The following is a 21,016-nucleotide window of genomic DNA, read 5'->3' on the forward strand; positions in this document are numbered from 1 at the left end:
GTGTTATGTCCATCTCCGCAGGTCACACCTGGAGTGTTATGTCCCTCTCTGCAGGTCACACCTGGAGTGTTATGTCCATCTCTCCAGGTCACATCTGGAGTGTTATGTACATCTCTCCAGGTCACACCTGGAGTGTTATGTCCCTCTCTGCAGGTCACACCTGGAGTATTATGTCCATCTCTGCAGGTCACACCTGGAGTGCTATGTCCAACTCTACAGGTCACACCTGGAGTGTTATGTCCATCTCTCCAGGTCACACCTGGAGTATTATGTCCAACTCTGCAGGTCACACCTGGAGTGTTAAACCCAACTCTGCAGGTCACACCTGGAGTGTTATGTCCATCTCCGCAGGTCACACCTGGAGTATTATGTCCATCTCTGCAGGTCACACCTGGAGCGTTATGTCCATCTCCGCAGGTCACACCTGGAGTGTTATGTCCATCTCCGCAGGTCACACCAGGAGTATTATGTCCATCTCTGCAGGTCACACCTGGAGCGTTATGTCCATCTCCGCAGGTCACACCTGGAGTGTTATGTCCATCTCTGCAGGTCACACCTGGAGTATTATGTCCATCTCCGCAGGTCACACCTGGAGTGTTATGTCCATCTCTCCAGGTCACACCTGGAGTGTTATGTCCATCTCTGCAGGTCACACCTGGAGTGTTATGTCCATCTCTGCAGGTCACACCTGGAGTATGATGTCCATCTCTGCAGGTCACACCTGGAGTGTTATGTCCATCTCTACAGGTCACACCTGGAGTATGATGTCCATCTCTGCAGGTCACACCTGGAGTATGATGTCCGTCTCTGCAGGTCACACCTGGAGTGTTATGTCCATCTCTACAGATCACACCTGGAGTATGATGTCCATCTCTGCAGGTCACACCTGGAGTGTTATGTCCATCTCTACAGGTCACACCTGGAGTATTATGTCCATCTCTCCAGGTCACACCTGGAGTATTATGTCCATCTCTCCAGGTCACACCTGGAGTATTATGTCCATCTCTGCAGGTCACACCTGGAGTATTATGTCCATCTCTACAGGTCACACCTGGAGTATTATGTCCATCTCTGCAGGTCACACCTGGAGTATTACGTCCATCTCTCCTGGTCACACCTGGAGTATGATGTCCATCTCTCCAGGTCACACCTGGAGTATTATGTCCATCTCTGCAGGTCACACCTGGAGTATTATGTCCATCTCTGCAGGTCACACCTGGAGTATGATGTCCATCTCTCCTGGTCACACCTGGAGTATGATGTCCATCTCTCCAGGTCACACCTGGAGTATTATGTCCATCTCTGCAGGTCACACCTGGAGTTTTATGTCCATCTCTGCAGGTCACACCTGGAGTATGATGTCCATCTCTCCAGGTCACACCTGGAGTATTATGTCCATCTCTTCAGGTCACACCTGGAGTATTATGTCCATCTCTGCAGGTCACACCTGGAGTATTATGTCCATCTCTGCAGGTCACACCTGGAGTATGATGTCCATCTCTCCTGGTCACACCTGGAGTATGATGTCCATCTCTCCAGGTCACACCTGGAGTATTATGTCCATCTCTGCAGGTCACACCTGGAGTTTTATGTCCATCTCTGCAGGTCACACCTGGAGTATGATGTCCATCTCTCCAGGTCACACCTGGAGTATTATGTCCATCTCTGCAGGTCACACCTGGAGTATTATGTCCATCTCTGCAGGTCACACCTGGAGTTTTATGTCCATCTCTCCTGGTCACACCTGGAGTATGATGTCCATCTCTCCAGGTCACACCTGGAGTATGATGTCCATCTCTCCAGGTCACACCTGGAGTGTTATGTCCATCTCTACAGGTCACACCTGGAGTGTTATGTCCATCTCTGCAGGTCACACCTGGAGTATTATGTCCATCTCTGCAGGTCACATCTGGAGTATTATGTCCATCTCTTCAGGTCACACCTGGAGTATGATGTCCATCTCTCCTGGTCACACCTGGAGTATGATGTCCATCTCTTCAGGTCACACCTGGAGTTTTATGTCCATCTCTGCAGGTCACACCTGGAGTATGATGTCCATCTTTCCAGGTCACACCTGGAGTATTATGTCCATCTCTGCAGGTCACACCTGGAGTATTATGTCCTTCTCTACAGGTCACACCTGGAGTATTATGTCCATCTCTTCAGGTCACACCTGGAGTTTTATGTCCATCTCTGCAGGTCACACCTGGAGTATTATGTCCATCTCTGCAGGTCACACCTGGAGTTTTATGTCCATCTCTGCAGGTCACACCTGGAGTATTATGTCCATCTCTACAGGTCACACCTGGAGTGTTATGTCCATCTCTACAGGTCACACCTGGAGTGTTATGTCCATCTCTGCAGGTCACACCTGGAGTATGATGTCCATCTCTCCAGGTCACACCTGGAGTATGATGTCCATCTCTTCAGGTCACACCTGGAGTATTATGTCCATCTCTTCAGGTCACACCTGGAGTATGATGTCCATCTCTCCAGGTCACACCTGGAGTATTATGTCCATCTCTGCAGGTCACACCTGGAGTATTATGTCCATCTCTGCAGGTCACACCTGGAGTATGATGTCCATCTCTCCTGGTCACACCTGGAGTATGATGTCCATCTCTCCTGGTCACACCTGGAGTATGATGTCCATCTCTGCAGGTCACACCTGGAGTATGATGTCCATCTCTGCAGGTCACACCTGGAGTATGATGTCCATCTCTACAGGTCACACCTGGAGTATGATGTCCATCTCTCCTGGTCACACCTGGAGTATCATGTCCATCTCTCCTGGTCACACCTGGAGTATGATGTCCATCTCTGCAGGTCACACCTGGAGTATGATGTCCATCTCTGCAGGTCACACCTGGAGTATGATGTCCATCTCTCCTGGTCACACCTGGAGTATCATGTCCATCTCTCCTGGTCACACCTGGAGTATGATGTCCATCTCTGCAGGTCACACCTGGAGTATGATGTCCATCTCTGCAGGTCACACCTGGAGTATGATGTCCATCTCTACAGGTCACACCTGGAGTATGATGTCCATCTCTACAGGTCACACCTGGAGTTTTATGTCCACCTCTGCAGGTCACACCTGGAGTATTATGTCCACCTCTGCAGGCCACACCTGGAGCGTTATGTCCATCTCCGCAGGTCACACCTGGAGTGTTATGTCCATCTCCGCAGGTCACACCAGGAGTATTATGTCCATCTCTGCAGGTCACACCTGGAGCGTTATGTCCATCTCCGCAGGTCACACCTGGAGTATGATGTCCATCTCTGCAGGTCACACCTGGAGTATTATGTCCATCTCTGCAGGTCACACCTGGAGCGTTATGTCCATCTCCGCAGGTCACACCTGGAGTGTTATGTCCATCTCCGCAGGTCACACCTGGAGCGTTATGTCCATCTCCGCAGGTCACACCTGGAGTGTTATGTCCATCTCCGCAGGTCACACCAGGAGTATTATGTCCATCTCTGCAGGTCACACCTGGAGCGTTATGTCCATCTCCGCAGGTCACACCTGGAGTTTTATGTCCACCTCTGCAGGTCACACCTGGAGTATTATGTCCATCTGTGCAGGTCACACCTGGAGTATTATGTCCATCTCTCCAGGTTACACCTGGAGTATTATGTCCATCTCTGCAAGTCACACCTGGAGTATTATGTCCATCTCTCCAGGTCACACCTGGAGTGTTATGTCCATCTCTCCAGGTCACACCTGGAGTATTATGTCCATCTCTGCAGGTCACACCTGGAGTATGATGTCCATCTCTGCAGGTCACACATGGAGTGTTATGTCCATCTCTCCTGGTCACACCTGGAGTATTATGTCCACCTCTGCAGGTCACACCTGGAGTATTACGCCTATCTCTGCAGGCCACGCCTCTTGATGGACAAAGATAAATCAGCTATCCATCAGCAATGATGGATTATTAAACTGATGGCAGTGTGCCCTCGAAGGCTTGAGGGAGAGATGAACATGGTGTAGAAAAGTAGGGTCCGAGTAATTTTGGAGAAAACGTGCATAAAGTACTGCCCCTGTAGAACTCTTCTGTTCTCTTACATGCTTTTGTGAGTTGACCCCAATACATCTAAAAGGAAGTAAGATGGGAGCATTCTGGGAATATTTATTTACAATTCACCCAAATAGAAAGGAGTGTGCCCTCATGCCACTTTTACTAATCGGGAGTTGGGCAAAGGGGTATCAGAATGCGTGACAGAGTACCCCTGTAGTACTACTTCCCATCCCCGGAACAAACACACGGCAAAGGTATGCCTTGTTGAGGTCTAGAGGTGACATTAAAAATCCGGGGGAGTTCTGGGGGCATAGAAGACCCGCTGTATCCGGTAACGAGGAGGCCTGCTCCTGTGAGGGTGCAGCACCCAGTATCACAATGTCTTTCTTTCCCTGCAGAGAGGCCAGCAGCAGCATCCTCGACAACCTCCTGTCCCGCATGGAGCAGTACGCCAACAACCTGGAGAAGCTGGTGGAGGAGAGGACTCAGGCGTACCTTGAGGAGAAAAGGAAGGCTGAGAACCTGCTGTACCAGATCCTCCCACAGTAAGAGCTCCTGTCTGTCCAACTGTGTCCTACTACAGCCTAGCGGGGTATGTGGGTGCTGGGAGCAGTGCATCACACACGACTGAGTAAAGGTATCCATCCTGGGTAACCCTGCACCAGGGTAGAGTGGAATCCTCACTGGGAGCTGTGTAGAGCGTCCGGACAATCAGGGATGAAACAGTAAGATCAACCTCCATATGTATCAACAAGTGAGAACAAGGTCATCATTGGTTGCTGTGTAGAGCGTCCAGCCAATCAGGGCTTATAACAGTAAGATCAACCTCCATATGTATCACCAAGTGAGAAAAGGGTCCTCATTGGGTGCTGTGTAGAGCGTCCAGCCAATCAGGGCTTATAACAGTAAGAGCAACCTCCATATGTATCAACAAGTGAGAACAGGGTCATCATTGGTCGCTGTGTAGAGCGTCCAGCCAATCAGGGCTTACAACAGTAAGATCAACCTCCATATGTATCAACAAGTGAGAACAGGGTCATCATTGGTTGCTGTGTAGAGCGTCCAGCCAATCAGGGATTACAACAGTAAGATCAACCTCCATATATATCACCAAGTGAGAAGAAGGTCCTCACTTGGTGCTGTGTAGAATGACCAGCCAATCAGGGATGAAACAGTAGGAACAACCTCCATATATATCAACAAGTGAGAACAGGGTCCTCACTGGGTGCTGTGTAGAGCGTCCAAAAAAAGACACAAGGGGACCCTAGAAGTCTGAAGGGACCAAGGGTGGACATATGTTAAGAACAACAGTGGTCCCATACAAGGTAAATTGGTACAATAACACAATTTTACAATCAAAACTGGGATTACGAGTGTAGCAAATCGAAAGATAGAAGCATTTATTAACAATTAAATTCAACGCACAAATTATTATACAGAAAGGTGAATGAGCTGAGCATGACAGGGTAATGGGAAATCAGCCGATTTCCTTACCGCAGGCAAGAGACTTAAAACGTGACTTTTCAATGTGTGAAAATGTAGGTAGGCAAACAGTCACAATCAGATTTACATCTCATACTCCACAATTAGATACAGATTGCAGTATAGAGTTGAAGACGTATGTGTCGATGACGTTTCAATCCCAGCTAAGTATTGGGATCTCATCAGGACAAAGTGATGAAAGAAGTGCCTGGGAAGTTGACTCGGTAGGTGTAGGTGGAGAGGGGAGGGAAAAGGTGTGGAGAGAAACAGGGAGGGAAATAAAGTAAAAATGATAAACCTTCCCAATTGGTCATTACCCTGACATATCACCACACCTTGTTTATGACTCCACTTTGCCTTACCTCAATATCAACTCTAGTAGTTGACTCAATATTAATTCGAGTAGTTGACTAGGCCCCCTTCCTCCACGAGCCAGCGCTTATGACCTTTCCTTGATCTTTACTATACCATGTGCGTGTTATTTTAGGCAACCATGCCTCGCTAGCCTTGTCTCTGGTTAATTATATATTGACCACAAATGACCATATATAACCTTGCCCCTTGTGCTTGTGGTCACAAAAGTTGTGCGTCTGCATTTACAAGGCAGAGCTTCTGGTTGGGCTCCTCGTGCTGGGAAGCCTTCTCCCTTGTCGTCACCCTCATGCTCTGTTCCTTCCTTCTCAACAGCTCTGTCGCGGAGCAGCTGAAACGCGGAGAAACCGTGCAGGCCGAGGCCTTCGACAGCGTCACCATCTACTTCAGCGACATTGTGGGCTTCACCTCCATGTCCGCCGAGAGCACGCCCATGCAGGTGAGCAGTGCTGTGTGTACAATAAACACCGGAGGCATGCAGAAGTCAAACAAAGTACCCACTTGCAATGCAGGCACGGCTTGTACACAGGAAATGACTGACATTCCATTTTAGGATGGGTCTGGTGGCTTAAATGTAAATGTAAATGTGTAGTATTTATATAGCGCACTTCTACCCGGAGGCCTCGTAGCGCTGTATTCATACCGTTGTGGAACCCATCCTAGCTTTCCTGTGAAATGTCCACTCCTGGGCACCCCCAAGGTGGAGGCCAGGCATCCCAGCGCTGTTGGGGCCGTTGTGGAGATTAAGCAAACTATTGCCCAGAGTCACTGAGTGGGACCCATGATTAGACTAGGCACGAGGCGAGAATTATCAGGTCCGGGGACTGGACTAATGCATACACTGGAGGGTCCTGTGTGTGACCTCATGGTTATAGGTTCAAATCTCGGCTGATCCACTCAGCCTTTCATCCATCTGAGGTCAATAAAATGAGTACCATTGAATTTGGTAATGATAAACATCTATTATTTAGCGCCAAGATGCCCCTCTGGGTGAACCTGTACTGTACACATGCCCTTTATGTTATTACAATGGGGCAGGGAGGGCCTGACTGTCATTTTTTTGTTTGAATATTTTTATTGTTACAAAATGCAGACATCAAGCCATTAGACAATGCACGTATGGTGACTAGGCAACACAACTGAGCATGTTTCATGTCCGTTCTCTTGGATATGCATACTGTGGAAGAAACAACAGTCATATCTGACGTGATAACAGATCAAAGGAGTCTACTTGGCAATAGTTACAGGTACAGTCCATATTACAACGGATAACAGAAGCAACAGTGGTCGCTTGTCTACAGGAACTATTAACTGCTTCTACATATCTCTTCTCCGGAGTGGCATCGTGAGAGCACTCGTTACATCATACAGGTAATAGCAAAGTTTCACGCATATACACTTGTTATTATACATATTCAAATCTTACTCCTAGACTCAATAAAACAATGAGTGACAATATTTAACAAATCTTAGAGACATAGAAACAGGAGACCATGTGCCCACAAAGAAACAGAGTATACGTGTACATGCACCACTCCAAGGATAGGCGGTTTGGGGCCGGGGAAGCAAGCATGTCCGGTATTATGCCAGCGCGATGGGGGATCGGAATTGCCTATGGGAAATGTGTCGGGGGGGGGCAGGGGGCCAGCGCGGAGCAGAGGGGGGGAGGAGGGGAGAGGGGGGGGCATAGCAAGAGCGAGGGTAGAGGGGAGGACAACGGGGAGGGAGAGGGGGGGAGAGGGAAAAGGGGCTCTGGGGGGGGGGGGACGGTGGGGTCCGTGGGGAGGTCGCTGGCGACAGAGTGTTCAACGTCAGTTGGGCGTCTAAGTTGCTGACACGATTGGTGGTGTGCGGCGAGGGCGGCGTCCCAGTCCTGCGCTATAGGGTACATGCGGAGCCCCGCTGTTTCTTCTCTATGTAGCGCCACACTCTCCGCCCCGGCCCAGTTATTAAAGGAATTGCGCCAGTCTACCGCTCGGGGGGGGGCATTATTCTTCCAGCGCTTGGTGATGAGGCGCTTCGCTGTTATCAGTCCCAGGTCCCAGAATCGCTCCTGAACTTTCGTTTGTTTAGTTCGCCGAAATAGTCCCAGAAGACAGGCTTCCCATGTGTGAGGCAGGGAGCCCCCCGTCGCTGCCGACAATGAGGTCGACACCGCTACCCAGTAGCTACAGAGGGGAGGGCACCCCCAGAGGACATGCAACAGATTTGCATCCAATAGTCCACACCTGGGACATGCCGAGGTGGTGAGGCCGAAATAGCGATTGAGCTTATCCGGAGTCAGATATGCCCGGTGTACTATATAATATTGGATTAACCTAAACCGTGAGTTGCGCGTGACGTTGCCTGCCCCAGCTAGTATCCTTGCCCACTGCTTATCGGACCAGTCATGACCCCTATCCGCCTTCCACTTGTCTCTCAGTTTTTGGTACGAAAATTGCGTGTGGAAGTGCAGCGCTTGGGCTAGCAGGTGCACTATATGGGAACCGTTTCCCATCACATGCAGATATTGCACCAGTAGGTGCGTGGGCAGCTCCTCAGAGAGGTCGCCCCAGGCCCTCGTCAGTGTGTAAAGGAGTTTTGCGTGGACCAGAAATTGTCCTGGCGGCAAGTCAGTATTAGCTGCCAGGGTTTCGAAGGAGAGAAGGGCACCTTCCTCGTACAGATCTCCCAGGCCCTCCAGGTCAACAGACGTCCAGCAGTTCAGTGCAGTCTCCGTTAATGTTCCTCCCTCCCAGGGCGTACCCAAGAGTGGCAGATTCGGGGCATAGGGCGTTACAGAATTCGTGAGTTTAAGGCTCCTCACAAAGCATTTCCTCGCCACCGCTAAGGGGAGGGTCTGACTGTCATTACCTGGTTCCTGGATGAAGATAGATATTCCCAGACACATGAAGGATCCAATAGCATACTCCTTTATGGATTAAATTCGAGGTAGTTGGTGTTGAAAGGGGATCTCTCAATTAGGGGTAAATTTCATGAAGTGGTCATGGCACCAACATGAATGGCCGGATGACGTGAGGTGTAGTAAGATCGTCTCCTCTATTGCCTTCAACTTCATTAAGTTGACTGCATGACATTGCAGACTTAGGGACTGAAGTTTATCCAGATAGGTAGGACCCATGCAGGTAACCACGCCAGCAACAAATACCCCATCTAAGTGATACTCCTCCAAAGCACAAAGCGAGCATTCCCACACGGGTGAAAGTCAAATGATGTTCATCCAGTGGCAATGTGCTACAGGTCTCTGCGAGACTGACGGGCCAGGAGTGGTGTATTCTCGCATGGATTTGCCTCCTAGGGTGAGTGAAAGAGGGTCTTCCGTCAACCAAGAAGAGCATACTTTTATAGGGCTCTGAAAAAGGGATTTAATGTATTTACTACAGCTATGCATGGCTCTCACGGTCGTAATCCAATAAGAGTTCAGCAGAGAGGAACAATTGCAGAATACATTTGGTAAGTCTCTTATAATTAAGCCTGAGCGGACTTTGCGGAATTCTGCTACGCTGTACTCCGTGAAGTGCAAAAAAACCCTCTTCTGCGCTACGCGAAGCTCCGCAAGTGACAGAGTTTGTTGGATAAATGCCTTCGCTGTGATTTTCAGTGCCAGGTGCCTGTCTGCACTGTGCAATCATCGCGAGCGGCACCATTCACACCACAAGCGTGCGTTGCTTCCTTTCTGCCCCTCAAATAGATTTTGACTCGAGCAGCAGCTTTCTCCATGCAAGCGCATAGATTCCAGCGCGAGCATACATGACCACTCGCAATGAGAAATGTAACTGCCTGCGTTAAGAAATCCCGCCGGGAAATTGATTTTCCTCGCTCGCGCTCACCAACTTGATGTTGACGATCGTGAATGAGAAAAAATCTTGCCGGGAGGTGGATTTTCCTCGCTCACGCTCGCCAACTTGACATTGACGAAGGCGAGTTTATCGGAACATTGCAAGCTCCGCGTAAAGCGCAGTGCGGAAATCTCCGCAAACTCCTCGAGCAGAACGGATTTCCCAGCCCAGACGTACTCATAATCCTACAACATGGCGCTTCACCACCTGTGCTGGAACCAGTATTGTTACATCGTGTGTGATTCTGCCAAGACAGCTAGTGGAACCTTGATTTAATAGAAATGTCGATGTGCATGCCCATGAAGCACGTTCAGACTTTATTCTGCTGAGACATAAACATGTGAGTTTACACACATGATGCAATGAAATGTCACATTAAGATGGAGTCTGAGGGCTAATCTCCCCGTATTAGCCAAAGTCCATGTTTTCATTTAGGCAAAGCCTTACATTTCTGAAACACAACTACATCACCTATCAACAAGCCCCTTTAGTGGGGTGGAGCACCCATGCAGGTATTAACCCCTTGCGTGCTTATGACGAGCTGAGCTCGTCATGAGGCACAGTGGAGCTGTGCTCATGACGAGCTGAGCTCGTCATAAGGGCCGCGGTCGGCCCACGCGGGGCTAATTCCCCGCCTGTGTGGGGCGTTCCATGGGAGTGGGCGGAGTTGGGACGAGCTCAACTCGTCACGAGCACAGCTCCACTGTGCAGCATGACGAGCTGGGCTCTTCACGAGCACCGCGGGGCCGCGTGTGGCCCCTCCCCCCGCACCACGGGGGAATTTGCCCCAAGTGGAAGGGGTTAAGTGCCTCATGCAAGTACTAAGTGTGCCATTCTGGTAAGTAGGGAGTTCCCAAATCAGCTCCCAAAGCCAAAAGTGTTGAATGACCAAGCCCACTTTTGGGGCAAACCCTACATGTCGACTGATATACAGCGCCCTTGGCCCAGACTCTTCTGGAATATTTGCCTCTTTTAACACCACTAATTGAGGGGTTCACACTTTACCCAGGGAGTGCCAGGTTGGGGGAGTTGGTCCTATCTAGGCGCAGTGACTTGAGGAGTCCACGCCTCCACCTGCGGCGTCATTCGGCAGAAAATGTCTCTCTTTCGGACTACGCAGTTTGGGAACAACCTTCCCCCTGGACGGCAGTGTGCACCCCACACGCCCCCACATGGCTCACTTGAAGGCACAGTATTGGGGGTCGTGTGATGAATTCTAATTGTTTAGGGGGGACAAGTGACATTTATGGGCCCCACAGAGATTGCCACAAATGCTCAGGTATTGTGTCTCAGGTACCAAGCGTGCCAGACAGGGGTACCGGGGGTGCCGGAAGGAGGTAACAGGCGTTCCAGGTAGAGGTAACAGGACGCCTGGTAAGAGGTACCAGGGGTGCTGGGCAGAGGGACCGGGGTGGCAGGGAGAGGTACCAGGGGTGCTGGGCAGAGGGACCGGGGTGGCAGGGAGAGGTACCAGGGGTGCTGGGCAGAGGGACCGTGGTGGCAGGGAGAGGTACCAGGGGTGCTGGGCAGAGGGACCGTGGTGGCAGGGAGAGGTACCAGGGGTGCTGGGCAGAGGGACCAGGTGGCAGGGAGAGGTACCAGGGGTGCTGGGCAGAGGGACCAGGTGGCAGGGAGAGGTACCAGGGGTGCTGTGGAGCAGTACCAGTGGGGCTGGAGACAGGTACCAGGGGTGCTGGGCAGAGGGACCGGCGTGGCAGGGAGAGGTACCAGGGGTGCTGGGCAGAGGGATCGTGGTGGCAGGGAGAGGTACCAGGGGTGCTGGGCAGAGGGATCGTGGTGGCAGGGAGAGGTACCAGGGGTGCTGGGCAGAGGGACCGTGGTGGCAGGGAGAGGTACCAGGGGTGCTGGGCAGAGGGACCGGGGTGGCAGGGAGAGGTACCAGGGGTGCTGGGCAGAGGGACCGGGGTGGCAGGGAGAGGTACCAGGGGTGCTGGGCAGAGGGACCGTGGTGGCAGGGAGAGGTACCAGGGGTGCTGTGGAGCGGTACCAGTGGGGCTGGAGACAGGTACCAGGGGTGCTGGGCAGTGGCGCCGGGATGCCAGGGAGGTAGTATATCGTAGGTGGTGCCATAGGGAGTAGTGGATGGGGAGGGTCACAAGGGGAAGGATAGGCTATGGGTGGGTGGGGGGGGCTTCGAGGCCCCTCCCCTGTCGCAGGAGGGTGTTTGGCGGGCTGTAGATACCACTCGGCCAGACTGATAATGTGATTAAATGCAAATCATGCCACATATTTCATGGTGTTTGATTTCATTCTTTTCTAAATCTAACTCGCATTAATATTGATGCAAAATGGTACTCAGAGCGTCAGCACGTGCAAAGGTTTCTCATTAAAGAACCAGACTTTAATCAAAAAGCTCTTTACCAATAATGCATGATTTTTTTCTGACACAGAGTCACAGAAATCCGATTTCAGATGCTGTTGAGTGTTCTGTTGAGTGCAATAGTTGCTCCTGTGACGCACATCCGGTGTCACTCAGCGACCATAGGTGCACCCTGGCGTCCTCTGTTCATTCGTTTAATCACAACAATGTTAAAAAATCTGTCTCCAGAGGCCCAATGTTTGTGTTTACGTTTCTTCACAGGGGGGGATGTGTAAGGCCTTCCCTCCAGGACTCACGCTGAGTAGTATCGCTCATCACAAACCTATGGTGCATACGCCCCAGTAGAGTCGCGGATGGGGGAGGAATAAAAAGGACTTACCTGGGTCGGACAGACGGCCGCCCCTCCTCCATCCAGTGTTGCTAGATTTTTTCACAACTTTCAAGCCCAAAAGCAACGAAATGGTAGCCCAAAGTAGCAAAAAGTAGCCCAATTTTGCCACTCCATTAACTTACGTGTAGCCTGACTACAACATTCACAAATATACTTCTATTTCAAGGATTATATGTTTACCTCCCACATTAATCAGATAACTTACATTTTGCACACTGAAATCAAAGTTGGTCTGTCAGGAAAACTGTCACTCACTTGATATCGCATGGTGTGGAGCAAGCCGGCCCAAAATATTCTGGGTTCAATTTGGGGGACTGCAAGTGCGGAAACGTTCTTCTTGGGAAAGGTGCTCTTCAGCTTGCATACTCACGTCAGGCCCCCCAGAATAACGGCAATATAGGCCAATGCTTCATGTTTTTTCACACTTGTTTGAATTCTCCCAAAGCAATGCTGAACATCTCTTTACATACGCAAATCATGTATGTTTCGTACTTTTTGGTACTCATCAGAAGAGAGCAGTTCGAGGCATGGGGTGCAGGGCTTGCTGCTTGATGTTCCCATGAGCTGATACCTGATCAAGTGCAAGTGCATTTTGCAGACAAACACAAGCGCCATCTCCTGTTTTTGCTAGGCAACAGCATGGTAGATCCTTGTTCAGACAGTGGAAAGTTCAATTGTGCCAAAGAGTTCTTCTGGGCCAGGCACTGGCAAGATAAGCAGCAGCCCATAGTCTGGCAGCGGCATGGTGAAGGCTAGCAGCATCTCAGTCTGTGTTCTGCCAAGATTAACAGCATCCTTCAGGGTCTGGCAGTGGCAGGTTGAGGTGTGGAAAATGCTTCTGACAGTGCAGAATGTAGCAGCACCATTCAGGGTTTGGCAGTGGCAGGTTGAGGTGGGTAACATTGTTCTGACTGGTTAAGGTGCACAAACGTCTTCTTCTGGGCCAGGCAGTGCCAAGATTAGCAGCAGCCCATAGTCTGGCAGTGGCAGGGTGAATTGCTTGGCATTGGTGGTAAACACTCTGGCAGCTTCTTTGGATAAGGAAAACTGCCCTTGCTTGACATTTATACTTTAGATATGGAATGGGTTTCAAAAACAGTCACTGTTATCAATAGAGACTGAATCCATATGTCACCCTTTGCTTGATTACCCAGCCAAATATTACACCTGGAAAAAGCAAACACTCATAGGGAATGAAAGATTAAATAAAGCATGTGAAATGTAAGCAGGAACAACATGGTGAACTTAACGCTTTTACATTTATGCAGAAATCAACGAGTATTTTTGCCTGCAAACTACAAGGCCCAGAAAGGACCCATTTCAACGTCCCCTGCTTATATGCTCACAAAACGTAAGCAGTATGGTTTAAAAAGACCACGGGGCATATTATCAAGGAACGGCGATAATGTTATCGCCGTTACTTGCTAATATGGCCGCACATTCGTGAACACAAAGTCGCCCTACACATTTTGTATTGCAATACCTCCAGGTTTGACGCACTTCGCCAGGGGGGGCGGGGGAATAGCGCGTCACTGGCAAACTCGGTAAAATGACGCTAATGTTTTTGTGGTTTGAATAAAACCAATCTGCCCACTTTAAGAACACTTAGTCTTCCTTTATTTCATTATTGATTTTTCATATTTTGAACCTTTTTATTTCCGAGGCTGCTGCAGGATCGGACATTTGAAACGCAAATGCACGGTTTTTCCCTTACCTTTCTGAAGCATGGAGCGCAATGGCAGGCAGAGAGAGGGTGATGCAAGTGTTGTGCACGCTGGCAGGTTGCTGGCAGTGCGTCCCCTCCCCCCCCGTGGCAGCCCGGGCTGAAACTGCTTGTTAATGGGGCTTTGTTAGTTTTTTACCCCTCCTAGAGCCCCTGCATCGCCACTCTAACTATTGCTGGAAGAATTTACGTTACACAATACCAAGCCCGAGGCGGGAGACTAGCCTTGAAATCGGTAGTCTCCCGCCTGAATCGGGAGGGTTGACATGTATCTATACAAATAAAGTAGGGGCACGCTGTGCCCTGCCGATCCCGCCCACTTCGACCACTTCGACCATACATTTAAAATTACACACCTGCCTCACCTTTAAACTTGCTGGGGACGGCCGCCGGTGCAATCTGCAGAATTCACAGTAGAGGAGGGGCTGGGGCCGGGAGGAGCAGATGACTGCAGGGCAGGCTGAGGCTGCTACAAGTCGAAGGCCAAAGACGAGGAGCCACGCAGAGGCCTCGTCGTCGTAATCAAGATGGTCGGTCAGTCAGTGGTACTGGTCACTCTCCCTCGCAGTCCGTAGTCGCAGCGCAGGCTCATCTCGGAAGTTGAAAAGGAGGAAGTGGGGGGGGATGCCAAAGATAAAGGGCAAAGGTACGGGGCGGGGCAGTACCCTACCTGACGCGCCCACCACAGCACCACTGAGTAAATAATCTGACCCACGATTGGGTCACAGGAACCCCAGGGCAGGGCAGCACACTTTTGGGGGCAGGTCGGGAAGTCGCTGCTGGTATAGCAGGACCCTCATTGGAAGCAGCTTCCCGCCTGCAAAGATATACGGCCCTGCAGGTGTTACTTGTGGGCAGGGGCCGCAGGGCACAGACACCGTAAGGTCAAAAAGGGGTGTGATGAGGAAGGCAACCATCGGCTGCAGCGTGGGCGGGGCGGCGCCGCACAAATCTTTGAATCCGCCGCACACTCGGCGGATTCTAGCCCAAATTTCGGCAGCCTGCCCAACACGTTTTTTTCGCGCGCAATCGGGCAAAATATCGCCCAATTGTGCGACAGATAGCCCAATCTGGCAACCCTGCCTCCATCCTCTTCAACTTCCGGTCTCGAGTCCCTGCCAGCAGCAGGAAGCACCCGGGCACACAGGCTCTCCTGAGCCAATCACAACGCTACATTGTGATGCAGTGTCGTGATTGGTCTGTGCGCCGTGGTTCCGCGCTCAGACGGGGCCTGGGGGCGTGGGTACGTTCCTGGCCTGGCTGTGTAATGCAGCCTAGTGGGGAAGATGCAAAGTGCCAAGAGACCAGGAGTACAGTCATGAGCACTTATGGAGTGCAGACCGCACCTCCTGCGCGGCCCAGCCCCGCCCGCCACTGACTGTGAGTACAGTCAGGAGCACTTAGGGAGTGCAGACTTTGCCTCCTGAGCGGCCCAGCCCCGTCAACCACTGACTGTGAGTACAGTCATGAGCACTTAGGGAGTGCAGACCACGCCTCCTGCGTGGCCCTGCCCCGCCGGCCACTGACTGTGAGTACAGTCATGAGCACTTAGGGAGTGCAGACCACGCCTCCTGCGTGGCCCAGCCCCGCCCGCCACTGACTGTGACTACAGTCATGAGCACTTAGGGAGTGCAGACCACGCCTCCAGACCCACCCCGACCGCCACTGACTGTGAGTGCAGTCATGACCAATTAGGGAGTGCAGACCACGCCTCCTGCGCGGCCCAGCCCTGCCCGCCACTGACTGTGAGAAAAGTCATGGGCACTTAGGGAGTGCAGACCACGCCGCCTGCGCGGCCCAGCCTCACCCCGCCCACCACTGACTGTGAGTACAGTCATGAGCACTTAGGGAGTGCAGACCACACCTCCTGCGCGGCCCAGCCCCACCCGCCACTGACTGTGAGTACAGTCATGAGGACTTAGGGAGTGCAGACCATGCCTCCTGCGCGGCCCAGCCCCGCCCGCCACTGACTGTGAGTACAGTCATGAGCACTTAGGGAGTGCAGACCACGCCTCCTGCGCGGCCCAGCCCGCCACTGACTGTGAGTACAGTCATGGGCACTTAGGGAGTGCAGACCACGCCTCCTGCGCGGCCCAGCCCCACCCCGCCCACCACTGACTGTGAGTACAGTCATGAGCACTTAGGGAGTGCAGACCACACCTCCTGTGCGGCCCAGCCCCGCCACTGACCGTGAGTACAGTCATGAGCACTTAGGGAGTGCAGACCACGCCTCCTGCGCGGCCCAGCCCCGCACACCACTGACTGTGAGTACAGGCATGAGCACTTAGGGAGTCCAGACAACGCCTCCTGCGTGGCCCAGCCCCGCCCGCCACTGACTGTGAGTACAGTCATGAAAACTTAGGGAGTGAAGACCACGCCTCCCGCGTGGCCCAGCCCCGCCCGCCACTGACTGTGAGTACAGTCATGAGCACTTAGGGAGTGCAGACCACGCCTCCTGCGCAGCCCAGCCCTGCCCACCACTGACTGTGAGTACAGTCATGAGCACTTAGGGAGTGCAGACCACGCCTCCTGCGCGGCTCAGCCCTGCCCGCCACTGACTGTGACTACAGTCATGGGCACTTAGGGAGTGCAGACCACGCCTCCTGCGCGGCCCAGCCCCACCCCGCCCGCCACTGACTGTGAGTACAGTCATGAGCACTTAGGGAGTGGAGACCACGCCTCCTGCGCGGCCCAGCCCCACCCCGCCCGCCACTGACTGTGAGTGCAGTCATGACCAATTAGGGAGTGCAGACCACGCCTCCTGCGCGGCCCAGCCCCGCCCGCCACTGACTGTGAGTACAGTCATGGGCACTTAGGGAGTGCAGACCACGCCTCCTGCACGGCCCAGCCCCACCCCGCCCACCACTGACTGTGAGTACAGTCATGAGCACTTAGAGAGTGCAGACCACGCCTCCTGCGCGGCCCAGCCCCGCCCGCCACTGACTGTGAGTACAGTCATGGGCACTTAGGGAGAGCAGACCACGCCTCCTGCGCGGCCCAGCCCCGCCCGCCACTGTAAATGTAAATGTAAATGTATTTCGATTTATATAGCGCACGAATCACCCAGGGGTCTCAAGGCGCTTGCTTAGGGAACTCGTCCTGGTATTCCCCTGTGAGATATCCCGGCAGGGTATTCACAAGGTGAAAGCCAGGCATCCCGCCGCGAGGGGCCGTAGTGGAGATTAAGCAAGCTATTGCCCAGAGTCGCAGAGTGTGACCCCGTGAGTCGAGTAGGCACCGGAGCGAGAATTGTCGAGTCCATGGAATTTTTGAGCCCGAGACCGGCCAAGGCGGGGAATCAAACCCTGGTCCACGGCTGATCTCAGCTTCCGGGTCTGCCGCCTCTAACCACTGAGCCACGCTTCTCCACCACTGACTGTGAGTACAGTCATGAGCACTTAGGGAGTGCAGACCACGCCTCCTGCGCGGCCCAGCCCCGCCCGCCACTGACTGTGAGTACAGTCATGGGCACTTAGGGAGTGCAGACCACGCCTCCTGCGCGGCCCAGACCCACCTCGCCCGCCAATGACTGTGAGTGCAGTCATGACCACTTAGGGAGTGCAGACCACGCCTCCTGCGCGGCCCAGCCCCGCCCGCACTGACTGTGAGTACAGTCATGGGCACTTAGGGAGTGCAGACCACGCCTCCTGCGCGGCCCAGCCCTGCCCACCACTGACTGTGAGTACAGTCATGAGCAATTAGGGAGTGCAAACCACGCCTCCTGCGTGGCCCAGCCACGCCCACCACTGACTGTGAGTACAGTCATGAGCACTTAGGGAGTGCAGACCACGCCTCCTGCGTGGCCCAGCCCCGCCCGCCACTGACTGTGACTACAGTCATGGGCACTTAGGGAGTGCAGACCACGCCTCCTGCGCGGCCCAGCCCCACCCCGCCCACCACTGACTGTGAGTACAGTCATGAGCACTGTGGGAGTGCAGACCACGCCTCCTGCGCGGCCCTGCCCCGCCCGCCACTGACTGTGAGTACAGTCATGGGCACTTAGGGAGTGCAGACCACGCCTCCTGCACGGCCCAGCCCCACCCCGCCCACCACTGACTGTGAGTACAGTCATGAGCACTTAGAGAGTGCAGACCACGCCTCCTGCGCGGCCCAGCCCCGCCCGCCACTGACTGTGAGTACAGTCATGGGCACTTAGGGAGAGCAGACCACGCCTCCTGCGCGGCCCAGCCGCGCCCGCCACTGTAAATGTAAATGTAAATGTATTTCGATTTATATAGCGCACGAATCACCCAGGGGTCTCAAGGCGCTTGCTTAGGGAACCCGTCCTGGTATTCCCCTGTGAGATATCCCGGCAGGGTATTCACAAGGTGAAAGCCAGGCATCCCGCCGCGAGGGGCCGTAGTGGAGATTAAGCAAGCTATTGCCCAGAGTCGCAGAGTGTGACCCCGTGAGTCGAGTAGGCACCGGAGCGAGAATTGTCGAGTCCATGGAATTTTTGAGCCCGAGACCCGCCAAGGCGGGGAATCAAACCCTGGTCCACGGCTGATCTCAGCTTCCGGGTCTGCCGCCTCTAACCACTGAGCCACGCTTCTCCACCACTGACTGTGAGTACAGTCATGAGCACTTAGGGAGTGCAGACCACGCCTCCTGCGCGGCCCAGCCCCGCCCGCCACTGACTGTGAGTACAGTCATGGGCACTTAGGGAGTGCAGACCACGCCTCCTGCGCGGCCCAGACCCACCTCGCCCGCCAATGACTGTGAGTGCAGTCATGACCACTTAGGGAGTGCAGACCACGCCTCCTGCGCGGCCCAGCCCCGCCCGCCACTGACTGTGAGTACAGTCATGAGCACTTAGGGAGTGCAAACCACGCCTCCTGCGTGGCCCAGCCACGCCCACCACTGACTGTGAGTACAGTCATGAGCACTTAGGGAGTTCAGACCACGCCTCCTGCGTGGCCCAGCCCCGCCCGCCACTGACTGTGACTACAGTCATGGGCACTTAGGGAGTGCAGACCACGCCTCCTGCGCGGCCCAGCCCCACCCCGCCCACCACTGACTGTGAGTACAGTCATGAGCACTGTGGGAGTGCAGACCACGCCTCCTGCGTGGCCCAGCCCCGCCCGCCACTGACTGTGAGTACAGTCATGAGCACTTAGGGAGTGCAGACCACGCCTCCTGCGCGGCCCAGCCCCGCCCGTCACTGACTGTGAGTACAGTCATGAGCACGTAGGGAGTGCAGACCACGCCTCCTGCGCGGCCCAGCCGCGCCCGCCACTGACTGTGAGTACAGTCATGAGCACTTAGGGAGTGCAGACGGCGCCTCCTGCGTGGCCCAGCCTGGCCCGCCACTGACTGTGAGTACAGTCATGGGCACTTAGGGAGTGCAGACCACGCCTCCTGCGCGGCCCAGCCCTGCCCACCACTGACTGTGAGTACAGTCATGAGCACTTAGGGAGTGCAGACCACGCCTCCTGCGTGGCCCAGCCACGCCCACCACTGACTGTGAGTACAGTCATGAGCACTTAGGGAGTGCAGACCACGCCTCCTGCGCGGCCCAGCCCCACCCGCCACTGACTGTGACTACAGTCATGGGCACTTAGGGAGTGCAGACCACCCCTCCTGCGCGGCCCAGCCCCACCCGCCCACCACTGACTGTGAGTACAGTCATGAGCACTGTGGGAGTGCAGACCACGCCTCCTGTGTGGCCCAGCCCCGCCCGCCACTGACTGTGAGTACAGTCATGAGCACTTAGGGAGTGCAGACCACGCCTCCTGCGCGGCCCAGCCCCGCCCGCCACTGCCTGTGAGTACAGTCATGAGCACTTAGGGAGTGCAGACCATGCCTCATGCGCGTCCCAGCCCCACCCGCCACTGACTGTGAGTACAGTCATGAGCACTTAGGGAGTGCAGACCACGCCTCCTGCGCGGCCCAGCCCCGCCCACCACTGCCTGTGAGTACAGTCATGAGCACTTAGGTAGTGCAGACCATGCCTCATGCGCGGCCCAGCCCCGCCCGCCACTGACTGTGAGTACAGTCATGAGCACTTAGGGAGTGCAGACCACGCCTCCTGCGCGGCCCAGTCCCGCCCGCCACTGACTGTGAGTACAGTCATGAGCACTTAGGGAGTGCAGACCACGCCTCCTGCGTGGCCCAGCCCTGCCCACCACTGACTGTGAGTACAGCCATGAGCACTTAGGGAGTGCAGACCACGCCTCCTGCGCGGCCCAGCCACGCCCGCCACTGACTGTGAGTACAGTCATGAGCACTTAGGGAGTGCAGACCACGCCTCCTGCTCGGCCCAGCCCCGCCCGCCACTGACTGTGAGTACAGTCATGGGCACTTAGGGAGTGCAGACCATGCCTCCTGCGCGGCCCAGCCCCACCCCGCCCACCACTGACTGTGAGTACAGTCATGAGCACTAGGGAGTGCAGACAACGCCTCCTGCGTGTCCCAGCCCCGGCCGCCACTGACTGTGAGTACAGTCATGAGCACTTAGGGAGTGCAGACCACACCTCCTGCGCGGCCCAGCCCCGCCCGCCACTGACTGTGAGTACAGTCATGGGCACTTAGGGAGTGCAGACCACGCCTCCTGCGCGGCCCAGCCCCACCCCGCCCACCACTGACTGTGAGTACAGTCATGAGAACTAGGGAGTGCAGACCACGCCTCCTGCGTGGCCCAGCCCCGCCCGCCACTGACTGTGAGTACAGTCATGAGCACTTAGGGAGTGCAGACCACACCTCCTGTGCGGCCCAGCCCCACCCGCCACTGACTGTGTGTACAGTCATGAGCACTTAGGGAGTGCAGACCACGCCTCCTGCGCGACCCAGCCCCGCCCGCCACTGACTGTGAGTACAGTCATGCGCACTTAGGGAGTGCAGACCACG

At 54.1% G+C, this 21,016-nt stretch overlaps 1 protein-coding gene across 1 annotated transcript in view; it reads left to right on the top strand.

Annotated features, from left to right (window-relative positions):
- The window catches only part of NPR2 (natriuretic peptide receptor 2), a 409,403-nt gene that overhangs the window by 337,826 nt on the left and 50,561 nt on the right, over nt 1-21,016 (top strand). Inside the window, exons 15-16 of the mRNA XM_078677701.1 lie at nt 4,421-4,567; nt 6,192-6,315. Coding sequence (XP_078533827.1) covers nt 4,421-4,567; nt 6,192-6,315 — 271 coding nt within the window. The remainder of the gene's footprint in view (nt 1-4,420; nt 4,568-6,191; nt 6,316-21,016) is intronic.

Source organism: Lissotriton helveticus, chromosome 2_1 (assembly GCF_964261635.1).
Source record: "Lissotriton helveticus chromosome 2_1, aLisHel1.1, whole genome shotgun sequence".
Classification (NCBI taxonomy): Eukaryota; Metazoa; Chordata; class Amphibia; order Caudata; family Salamandridae; genus Lissotriton; species Lissotriton helveticus.